The sequence below is a fragment of the Sylvia atricapilla genome, chromosome 26, assembly GCF_009819655.1.
Source record: "Sylvia atricapilla isolate bSylAtr1 chromosome 26, bSylAtr1.pri, whole genome shotgun sequence".
Taxonomy (NCBI): Eukaryota; Metazoa; Chordata; class Aves; order Passeriformes; family Sylviidae; genus Sylvia; species Sylvia atricapilla.
Genome location: NC_089165.1, coordinates 355,919 through 368,091, shown reverse-complemented (window position 1 = coordinate 368,091; position 12,173 = coordinate 355,919). Strand labels below are relative to the sequence as shown.

Sequence of the window (12,173 nt, the reverse complement as noted above, 5' to 3'; positions counted from 1 at the left end):
TGCACCCTATGGAAGAGTGACCTACGCTGCAGCAGTTTGGGAAGGACTGTTTTCCATAGGATGAACTTATTCCATGAGATTAACTAGTTGTGCCAGTTCACAGAGAGCTGTTGCCTGTGGAATGGACTCAGACTGGAGAAGTTCTTGAAGAACTGTCTCCCATGGGAGGGACCCCACAGTACAGCAGGGGAAACATTCCTCTCCCTGAGCAGCAGGAGAAGCTATGGGTGATGAGCAGACTATAATCCGCATTCTCATCTCCTTGTGTCACTGTGGTGTGAGATAGAGCTGGGAAGGAGGGACGGAAAGGTGTTTTTAAGGGTTTATTTCACCTCTCATAATCATGCTCTGATTTTGTTAGCAATGAACTTAATTCATATCTCTAATTAGAGTCTGTTTTACCCATGACTATTTTATGAGCAATCTGTCCCGGTTCTTATCTCTAGTCATGAACTTTTTGTCATATTTTCTCTCCTCTGCTCAGCTGTGCAGGGAAGTGACAGAGCAGCTTTGGTGGCTGCCTGGCATCCAGTCAGCATGGACCCACTACAGCTGCCTTTTGCCTTGAAAGGAGTTTTCATTTGCAGCCTTTGTACTGATGTATCTGATGGGTATTTCCCTGTCTCTCCCTCTCTCACAGCCTCTCCAGCCCTCCCTGTTCTGGTACTACATGCTGGAGCTCTCCTTCTACTGGTCACTGGTCTTCACCTTGCCCTTTGATGTCAAGAGGAAGGTGAGTGGCAGTGTTAGCAGAGAATCAAGTACAAACAGGACACAAGCTGAACACTTAGGAGAGTGATCTCTAAGACCGTGTATATAGTGCTAGCCAAGTCCAATTTTCATTCCTCTCTCTACTCTGGGAAGTGGAGGACACCAACCCTGACACAGAAAGGTGTGAAGTACTGCAGAGTTCTCAATTCAAACTTAAAATCCAAACATAAAAATTGCTCTCTGTAACTCTTCTAGGCTGCACTGATCATAGAGACAGGAAAAGAGGTGGTTCTCTGCCAGTAAAGCTGATTGTGTTCCTGGTGCCAGTGTCCCAACAAACAGCGTGCAGCATCAGACCATGGCTAGCGGAGGGAAAGAATGTTCTTTGTTGTGAGATCCTCAGTTTACACCATGAGCTCTTCATTTCTGTATCTCTTGGTTGCCTACATTTCTAGAATGCATTTGGTAAAAGAATTACATGGGTAAGACTCTGTAGTCAGAGGTTTCTTAGTCATTAGGTAGGGACACATAATTGCTACCTGTAGGAGCCACACTTGGACTGGGGCAGGAGTGCATTATGTATTTTATTCTCTGCTGTTCTCCTCCCATCAGGATTTCAAGGAGCAGATAGTCCATCATGCTGCAACCATCTTCCTGATCAGTTTTTCATACTGTGCCAACTACATCCGCATTGGGACGTTGGTGATGGTGATTCATGATGCTTCTGATTGTTTCCTAGAGGTGAGCCAGGCAAAGCCTAATCAGCAATGGTGCTCCTCAGTCACAGAATGCCCTTCTATCTAATAGAACATGGGCCAGGCACTGGGGTATCCCACAGATCCCTCGTGCTGCTCTGCTGACCCAGCCGAGGGTGCCCAGCTGAGAGCTGGGCAGAGCTGTGGTTACCTGCATGTGGGTTGTGTCACCTGTCTCATTAACCCCCTGGAGTGTGTGCAGATGCTATTTTGGCTGTTGTTTTATTGTTCTTTCTCCTTCCAGCCAACTAAGATATTCAATTACATGAAGTGGAAAAAAACTTGTGACAGCCTCTTTATGGTCTTCTCAGCTGTCTTCCTGATCAGCCGCCTGGTCATTTACCCCTACACGTGAGTCTGCTACAGTGAGGGGACATGGAAAGGCACCTTCTGAGAGACAGGACAATTAGCTGGGTGCTGCAGCCTTTAGTTTTTGGTTGTGAAGCATGTGCTCCTGCCCTTCGCACAGGCTGGGGTGCCACATGGCTGTTGCACCTATCTTGGAGTAAACAAAGGTGCTCTGCCTTGGAGTTTATAGAACAGTCCTGTAGCTCTGAAGGGTGCTGCAGAGGAGGAGCCCTGGGCCAGTGGCTCCAGCCTGTGTACTTTGGGTGGGGAACTGATAGTGGCCTCACATGTGATAGGTAAAGATGGAAGTGGCTGATCTGAAATTTTCTCTGTGACTACAAATTTCTAGGGCTTAATTGTGGCCCTATTAACAACATGCTTTCCCTCCACTTCAATCCCCTCTTTTTGCAGAGTGCTTTATAACACCTACTATTACTCCATGGAGATATTCCAACCTTTCTTTGGATACTACTTTGTGAATGTTCTCCTGATAATTCTGCAGCTGCTCCATGTCTTCTGGTCCTGCCTAATTATTCATATGGTCTACAAGTTCATCCTCCAGGGCACGGTATGCATTAGTTTGTAACATCCTTTACCTCACACAGGGAGGGAGGGTCCACCTAGACTGCTTGAGAATTCAGAGGTCCATCTGGCATGGATTCCTTAGTGTTCGAGTGTAATTATACATGTATATTACCAAGAGTGAGGTGGAAGAAAACTCAGTAATATTAGGGAAAGCTGACCAAAATTATTTTATAAGTCACTACAGTGTTTGGTCTACTTCTGATGCTTATGTTCAACAAAAATGTGGAATCGACTCCAGGAGAGATGTCTGTGAACAAAGCCAGTGACATCTGAGTAAAAATCCCAACACTTTGTGCAGGGTGATTTGCATTTGTAACAATGCTAAGAAATCAGGGAAGGGGAAATTGTCATGATTGGTGAGGTCAGTGCAGAACTGTTTCCTTATTGTACAGGATTTTTGATTACAATTGTGTTACAGCGCTGTACATTTCCCACAGTGGTATTTCTGTCTAAAACAGCTGCCTAGGATCTTCTTGCAGCAGTGGAGGGCAATGGGCAGGCTCAAATTATAATCCATTCCATACTGCACCTGGCAGTGGTGCTCAACAGGCACAGAGCAACCAGACATGAATATCTGAGCCCCAGCTGTATAAACTGAAATGAAATGCATTCCACATCCCACTCTTTCTGGCCTGCAGTATTTGCTATGAGACCAAATTGCTGCTCAACATGAAATTCTTCCCAAAATTAAAGCCATGACTGGCCACATGACAAGGACACGGTCCAAAGGTGACCACTCAGTGCCCCATGGGAACTGACCTCAAAGCCCAGGATGATTTGTTTTATAAGTATCCAACTGAGGAATTTTGTGTTACAGGAACTGAGAGCAAGCATTAAAAGCTCCTCTTTATCCATGTTGTTCCCATTTTCTTTATCTGCCTTCCCTTAAGGTAGCACAGGACAAATAACTTGCAGATAAGGAAACAGGACTGGAAATGAAGACACAACTGAAGACAGCCTTCTATTCTTTTCCTAGCTTTTGTGTGGGCTGAATTGCCACTGCTGTTACTCTAGTGTAAAATGACATGGTAATAAATAGTCTTATTAGGAAGAACACCATCAGGGAGGAAAATCCTGAAGCATATCCAGAATTTTTCCTATTTTATCTAAAATTGATCTGCCAGATTTGATAAAAAAATATATTTGAGAACTTTCTGTACTGAGCAGTAAGAAGCAAAAAATAATTGTCCTAAACAGATCTGTTTCAATGACAGTACTTAGAAGCCCAAAGTAGTATCAGCAAGAATACAGGACGTTATCACTTTGAGAGCCATGGAACTCTTGCTGCAATCAGTTCATGTTCTTCTTGCAGGCCTTTCTAGTCTCCACAGTTTTCCTCTCTGCCTGCAGGATAATCTTTAGCACCTTCTGACATGATGTTCCCTAATCCCAAGCAATTAGAACTCAGCCTAGATCCTGAAGTACAAGTTTCATTCCCTCATAGAGGGAGCAGCTTTATAGTTCCTTTGGGAATCTTGCCAGATTTAAGTCCTCAGACACATTCTCTGGCTATTAATGTCTATGTTTAGAAATATTGACTATGGTTTGTCCTTATACTACAGATCCAGACTTCCGCATATTTCCTGGTGTGCCAGTTCCAGAGTGATCCGAGGTGCAGGTTGTTCACAGCAGATAGCATCTCCCACCCATATTGTTCTTGGAGACAGACTGAATTTAGTGCAAGTTAGATTTTAAATCCTTTCTGCATCTGGTTGTAGTGATCTCTGGAAAGAGCATGAGCCCAAATAGAGTTCTCAGTCTGATATGAGAAATCTCAAAAAGAATGTACAGCCATACATAAATGGAGACTAAATTTCTGGTCAGCGCCTGATTTGCCCCTGGCAATTTCTAAAGCTCAAGTCACAGAAGCAGTTTGCAGCTTTCCCTCTTTCCAACAAGGAGTGTGATACTGTGAATTTATCCCCAATATTGGCATCTTATATGGCAGAGTAGAGACAGCCTGAGAAGCCAGGAAGTGCTGAGCTGCTTTTTTTAAACTGTCATTTTATCTCATATTTTCTCATTATTTCTTTTATTTATCTCATATTTTTGCCTTCCTTTTAAGGCAGTTAATTAAATACTTGCAGAAGTGGATTACAGGTCTCTCAGTCAATAAACAGGAAGAGGAAAAGCCTGACCATAAAACTGAATGTAGTCAGAATGGCGTGGCTTTGTGTTGAGCCTTTAGGAAGCATATGTTTCCAGCCTGTTCCAAGCAGTGCTGTCAGCCTGCAACCACCCAGGCCATGCAGGCAGAAGTTAGCTCCTTGTCCCTTTAGGAAAGTGTAAAAGAGCTTGATTAACTGCCTACCCCATCTTTCTCCCCCATGCTGATGACCAAGGCAGCAATGTGGAACTCCTCAGGCTTACACAGTTGTCCTCAGTCCTGGGCATTTGTGGCTTTGTTCTTCTTCGCAGCCTGTAATTCCTAATGTGTGTCAGGATCATAGATGAGATTCTAGTGAGACTGAAATCAAAGAGGTGGGGAGAATCTGTTCCCAAGGGTCATGTAAAAGCTGAGGGGACAGAGCAGGACTGTGCTGGGGGTGAGTGGCTGAGGCAGCAGGTGCATGGTCAGCCTGTCACTCAGCCATCACTGCTGCTTGTGCAACTGCAGAGTTTATCTGGCTTCTCACTTACCTGTTTTTGTAGATGGAAAAGGACATGAGAAGTGACACAGAAGAAAGTGACAAGGATGAAGAAAGAAATAAAATTAAAGAAAAGGAGAAAAATGGGACCATGTATTTCAGCAATGTCACAAGCAATGGTTACATCCAGAGGAATGGGTCTGAGCCCCTGGACAACAGAGCCCACCTTGCCAACGGCCATGCCAAAGAAAGATAGCTGCTGTCCATGTGCTGCTGGTCTGGCCTCCAGCTAACCCAGGCCACTATTTGTAGAAAGAGTTTTGCTCACTGTGTAGACAAATTGGAGTGCAATTGCAGTATTGTAGCTGAATTCCTGCTTCCCATAAATCAGTGTGTTTATAGTCAGTGATATTTGAAGGAAGTGTTTTATCTTTCTTCAGTAAAAGCTTACTGTAGGTTGTAGCCTCAAAACAGATAGCAAGGGATCAAAGAGGTTTGACATGTATTAAGATTGTACCATAATTGTTGTCAAATGTGTTAATCTTGAAAAATACTTTAAAAATAAAAAGGTGGATAAATTCTGGCAGTGTCAAGTTTTACCCACCTAATGTTTTTTAGGAATCTGTTCAGCTTGTATCAGCCTCTGGAGGCCCTGGTCTATTGCCAGTAATTATTACGGTTGATAAGTAACAAATCTTACCACTGGGACACCTCTTCTGAGAAAACAGGTACCCTGTATACACTTACAAAATTACAACTGAGCATAATGAAATAAAGCTTTGGAAAGACATAATATAAAACATGTTCTTCTTAAAGGAAGTACTCTTTGTGCCAGTGACAAATTTTGTACTGGTATAGATCTCAGTCCCTACTTATTGCCCCTAAAGAAGGAACTCCAAAGCCCAGGCTGGAGGAGTACTGATCCAAATCCCATCAGAAGAGTTGGAAAATCCAGACAGCTGTTTCTCAACTGTTAGGTAATCCTTTAAACCTGTCTTGGAAAGAAGTAGTCAAGAGAAGGGCAGTGACAAGGAACTATGTAGTTTAGAAGACTACACAGATAAAAGTGCTCATGTTTTCAACTTGGTGTGACTGGCACGGTGAGTCAGCTTGTGGCAAGAAGGGGATACATTTACCCTGCTATCAGAGGAAAAAGGGTCCAGAGAAAATCTGCTGAACCTTATGGAATAATGCTTTAGCATGGCCTTCTAACTCTAAGACCTTTGCCTAGGTGTATCAAGAATAGCAAATATAAAGCAGTGGTCAATGAAGTCATGATGTAGTGCTGATTCAATTTGCTTAGTTGCCATGTCTTGTATCATGTGTAGTCTTAGATTTTTGGATTGTGCAATCTCTTAAAACATTTTAATTAGTGTTATGTGAATTTATGTTTTATAGGTCACCTAATCTATGAAACCGACGTATTAACAGATTCACTGTAATGAGTGCAGGAACTTAGACTGCTGAGACCGTGCAGACACCTCTCTTTATTTTACTTAGTTTTAACTGAATGAGGATGGGACATAGACCAAGGAAATGCCCTATTTGAGGAGGGGGTGCACATGTTTAAGTCCTAAAGAAAGTGACAGGATAGAAAGACAAAGGATTATCATCACTCCACTCAGGTCACCTGAGATGTGACTGAGAAGCTTTGATCTGAACTCGTGTATGCTCATCTTCTGTTTTGGTCAAAATACATTTGGATAATTGGATTTCTAAACTGGAATTGGATAATTTCAGAAGGGAAAAAGTGGTTCCAGCATGCATGATTCCAGAGCAGTAACATGCTGTGGGAGAAGGATCCTGCATTGTCATCTAAATCTTGATTTGCTGAAGGTATCTGTCTCTGGAACCTTAGCTCAGCTGGTGAGAGCATGGTTAGGTTGTGAGTTTGATCCCTGTATGGGCCATTCACCTAAGGGTTGGACTCGATCCTTTTCGGTCCCTTCCAATGCATAATATTCTGTAATTCTGGGATAATTGGAAGTTGGAAGCACATGTTCTGTATGCTATGATCTGAGTGTACGGTCTCACCCTTATGTAGGTGGTGTGCTCAGGAGGGATATATATAATTTTGTACTACTGAATGTAAATGTTCTTTATAAATTACTTTTGAAGGTTTGATCATCTGGTCTCTTTTCTACTTCTTTAACCACCAGAAGGTAAATCTGGATGGTTGCACCTTACAGGTGGATGTGTGATGAGGGAGATCCATGTGGGTATCATTGCCAGGGAAAGATTTTGCATAGGCAGGACACACAGCCCCACTGAGCCCTGCCAATAAGGATCTGCAGCTGCCAGGTTTGTCTCCTGCTCAGTAATATTGTGTTGGGCACTGGAACAAGAGACGATTTGGGGCACCCCTACACTAGACCTGAGGGCAGGCCAGGTTATTTGGTACTGCCAGAACAGTGGCAAGTCCAAGATGGCAACACTGGAGAAGTGCTTTGGCCTTGCAAGGGTAGGAGGAGAGAAATTAATATCTATTCTTCTTTTTTTTGTGAGGTTTTAAGAGGCTAGGGAAGTTCCCTGTTGTAAAATCACACCAGCTCTCCTCTGAGGAGCAGAATGCTTCCCAGAGTCTGCACAATGCCCAGTGGAGCCAGTGTATGTTAATGCCTGCTGGATTTGATCCTCAGGGCTTTGTGGTGTCCCTGAAGATTGAGATAAGCTTGTTAGGAGGCAAATCTGGTTCTTGTGAAAGATACATCAAGGATACGGGAGAGCTGTTGGATTTAAGCAAGAACTACTGAGTGCTACCTTTAGCTGAGAAACTGAGCGTAACAGTGATGAGTCATTGAGGCAGAACAGCTGCTGAATTTGTTTTCTTGTCATCAACTTGCTAAGGCATGAAGAAGCATTCACCTTCCTCCCTGCACTGCTCCACCTTCTCTCTTTATGTTTGCTCCAGGGCTGGGAAGTTTCTGAGTAGTGTGATAGTGTTTAAGAATTCGGTGTATCCATCCCCTCCTCTCTTCTCACATGGGGCATCACAGCTCCCCCTACAGAACAGCTGTTGTGGAAAACTTGCAGCAAGTCTGTCACTTCTCTGCTGAGAAACCCTGCAGAGCAGATCATGGAACCACCGAATCCATTAGACTGGAGGAGGCATCTGAGATCATCAAGTACAACCTGTGACCGGTCACCACTTTGTCAATCAGAGCAGAGCACTGAGTCCAGTCTCTTATTAATTACATCCAGGGATGATGACTCCACCACCTCCCTGGACAACCCATTCCAGTGTTTAACAGCTGAGTTGTTATAAATGAGGCCATAGATCCGGTTTTGGTAAAAAAAAAAAAAAAAAAAAAAAAAAAAGCCAATTGTTTATTGAAACAAAATGACTACTGGAACAACAAAAAAACTGGGCTAGTCCCTAACTCTTTATGACAAGACAGAGTAGTAAGGTACGTATAATATTATACGGGCCCTCCCTCCTTTAGGAAACAACTATCCCTCAGGGAAAAGGCACTCCCTTGGACCATCAGTCTCTTTTTATATCCTCCATTCTTTCCTTGATTGGTGGATTTAGGATCCTTGATGTGATTGGCTCATTTTCTTGGGTTTTATTGGTCCTTAGTGAGAGTTCTTCTGGACCAATCATTCCTTCCTGCCTTCGAATGATTGGTCAGTTGTGTCCACCAATCATGACCTAGAGTGATGGTCTGATCTGGAGCCTCCTGTGGAGGAAGAAGGATCCCCCTTTCCCCTTTCTTTCTCTCTCTGGCATTAGTATTTTAAAGCATTGTCAATACTCTGATAACCCTTCAACTGTCACCTCTTACACTTGTACAATCATACACATTTTCTAACTATTCAGAACTTGCAGTGACAACTATACAAAACTTGCAGTAACAACCTGTACAAAGTTGCGAATGGAAATGGAACTTATAAGATACATACATATACCCCTATAACTAACAAAGGTCTGACTTTAAACATTTATGACACTTTCCATGAAAAAATTCTTCTTGATGTCCAATCCATACCTCCCCTGGCATGGCTTGAGTGCATTTCCTCTGTTCCTGTCACTTGTTACCTGGGAGCAGAGCCCAACCCCCACGTGGCTGCACCCTACTGTCAGGGAGTTGTGGAGAGTGCAAAGATCACCCTGGGCCTCCTTTTCTCCAGGCTGACCGTCCCAAGCTCCCTCAGCTTCTCCTCATAGGACTTACTCTCTAAAAAAGAGTTCCATCTCCAGATGGAGCACTGGGCACCACATCAGGGCCTGACTCTCTTTCCTCTGTACTTTTATCCCCCATATGCACAGATGAGATGTGCATCACACAGTGTGTGCCCACATAATGTCAGTGAGCAACTGTGGGAGATAAGGCATCCAGCTCCAGGTGAGCCATGAGAAAAAGAGCATATAGAGATGCTTCCAGGCTGCTGTGAGGTGAGTGAGTCAAGGCTGGTACAGTGTGGCCCACAGGCTGCCCTACCCCAAAATTATGGCTGACATGAATCTGCTGACTCCAGTAGACATGGACATCTGGTGCCATTTTGGATCTTGTTTAAAGAATAATTTGGCATCGTTGTTTCCTTCTTCCTGCACACAGTAAATTTCAAAGCTCTCCATTTTTACATTATTTCATATTATTTAATTCAGGAATATATGCCCAAGGGAACCTTTTCTTGGATGGCTGCACTTGGAATGACATTGCTTTTCTCATTCTCACAGTTACAGCACAGTGCCTGCAAATAAAGGCAAGGCCTTGTTCAAAAAGATAAGTCATGTCTAAACAAGGGAAAGGACCTATAACTTTGTCATCTGAATGTAAGCATGTGATAAAGCAGGCCAAGAAATATCCCAAGAAACAACTTGAAAGGCAACACCAGTCTCTGAAACATTGGCAAGACAGCTGGATTCAGAGATAATGGTGGCAGATAGCAGGAACACTGGGATAATCAGGCTAGAGCCAAGAAATGCAGTAAGCTGCCCTGCATGGCTCCCCAGCTGAGGGGGAGAGGGTCCAATACCTGACATCTCAGTGAGGCCATATTCCAAGAGTAGGAATATTCAAGCCAATAGGTGAGAAAATGTTATCTAGCGCACAGATTAACTTAGTAACAGCAAACCTTCAAACCCAATGGCATGAGGAAATTTGTTCTTTGAGGAGTTCAGCTAACAACTGTGGAATGCCATTTTTTGTTTCAAACCATTTGTTATCAGAAAAAAATTAAGAAGGTTCCAAGGGGAATGTGAGAATCTACTGCCCTCTGTAGTCTGACATGCAGACTGGTCAGAGCAGTAAGTACTATACGTAATAGAATTTTTGGAAACAGATATGAACATAATAGGAAAGAGGCCCCATGGGGTGGTCTGTGGGAAAGTTGTCTCACTCTGCTGGAGTTACCCCAAAGAATTGGTGAGCACATGTAATGGAGAGAACCTGCACCCTGCTCAGCTTTGCAAAGGCATTCAGAAAAGTTCCTCACTAGCCTGAGGAAACCCACCTGACTTGAATATGAGAGACCAACATGGATTGTTCTCAGCGGTGTATTGTTGCAGGTGCCCCCAAAAAGGGGGAGGGAAAGGCAGGGAGCAAAATCAGCTGATAATGAAAGTTCCTCATTATGATGATTGACTGCTGCAGTTCACAACACTGAGAGACTGACAGAACACAGGTGAAGGTGAGTGGAGCAGAGGCAGGAAAGCAGCCATCACCCATTTGGATAGAGTCTATTAAGGCTGCTTATTTTTGGCAGAACTGCAAGTCCTTCAGAATCACAGATTCAATTAGATTGGACAAGTTCTCTGAGATCACTAAGACCAACCAGTTTCCCAGCTGTTCTGGTTTAGGGCAAATTTTGGAGGAAATCTCTGAATGGGTTTCCTCTGGAGAGCAAATTTAAATGGCCGCTCCCCCCAGCCAGTCTGGGAAAAGAACTTCATTGGAGAAAAGTGGAAAAAACTATTTATTTGACAAACAAAATGCCCACAGGCATAAAGAATGAACAATATGAAAAAACAAAACCTCTCACTGCTCCGAAGAGAGATGGCAAAACTGAAGAAGTTCTTGCTGTGAGTGTAGCTCAGCTCACTCAGGTTTCTCACCAGTCTCAGTCCCTCCGGAGGTCCAGACCCGGTGGCCGCAGGTGTAAGCTCAGTGTTCTGGGTTTTTTCAGTCCAGAGCAAGTTTAAACAGTCCCCAGAAAAAGGGAAAAAACAGTCCAGGGAACTTCTCTGCCTCAGCTAGCTAAACTAAAAGCAAAAAAACCCTTGTTTGGCTGCTGTCCATGCATCCAACGAACAACATCGTCCCGAGGAAGAAAAAATGCAGAGGAGTGAAAACGCTGTTTTTCAAAACAAACTGCGTGCTTCTTCCTTCCCTGCTTCCCTCTCAGAACCAGGACACAGCATACAGCACACACAGAACAGACAACTGGGGATACAAGCATCACAGTCCCCCTAGGACATCAGCACTGCCAAGACCACCAGCATGATCCTGCATACCACATCTACAGATGTTTTAAATACCTTCAAAAATGGAAAGTCCACCACTGTCTTGGGCAGCCTGTGTCAGGGCTTGAAGTTTTTCCAATTTAAACCTCCCCCGGCACAACCTGAGGCCATTTCATCTTGTTCTACCTTCTGTCAGTGAGTGTAGAGAGCAAAGTCTCTCTCCCCTGAGCCTCCTTTTCTCCAGGCTGAGCCCTCCTCCAGCTCCTTCAGTTGTTCCTCACCAAATTTGTGCTCCAGACCTTCGCTCAGCTCTTTCCCTTCTCTGGACATGCTCCAGCCCTTCAATGACTTTCTTGTCATAAGGGGCCTTTAATTGAAACCAGGATTTGAAATGCCACAGCAGTGCCCAGCACAGGAGTACAGGGACTGCCCTGGTCCTGCTGGCCACACTGTGGCTGGTACAGGCCAGGTGCCATTTGCCTTCTTTGCCACCTGGGCACACCTGGGCTCCTGTTCAGCCACCATTGACCAGGACCCTCAGGCCTCCACCGCTGGCAGCTTTCCAGCCACTCTGCCCCAAACCAAGGATGGTTCCTTGGTGTTCTTGTGACCCAAGGGCAAGGCCTGGCCCTTTGCCTTGTTGGCTTTGGCCCACTGATCCCGGCTGTCAAATTGTCTCTGCAGAGCATTCCTGCCTTCCAGCAGATCAACACGCCACCCAGCTTGATGTCATCTGTGAAATGACTGAGTGTTCCCTCGATCTCCTCTTCCAGATCATCG

At 44.3% G+C, this 12,173-nt stretch overlaps 1 protein-coding gene across 1 annotated transcript in view; it reads left to right on the top strand.

The window, feature by feature from the left end:
- Window positions 1–5,565, top strand: part of LOC136372043 (ceramide synthase 4-like) — a 36,069-nt gene extending 30,504 nt beyond the window's left edge. Inside the window, exons 7-11 of the mRNA XM_066336510.1 lie at window positions 641–733; window positions 1,324–1,452; window positions 1,711–1,817; window positions 2,226–2,382; window positions 5,052–5,565. Coding sequence (XP_066192607.1) covers window positions 641–733; window positions 1,324–1,452; window positions 1,711–1,817; window positions 2,226–2,382; window positions 5,052–5,243 — 678 coding nt within the window. The 3' untranslated portion in view covers window positions 5,244–5,565. The remainder of the gene's footprint in view (window positions 1–640; window positions 734–1,323; window positions 1,453–1,710; window positions 1,818–2,225; window positions 2,383–5,051) is intronic.
- Window positions 5,566–12,173: the final 6,608 nt, after the last annotated feature.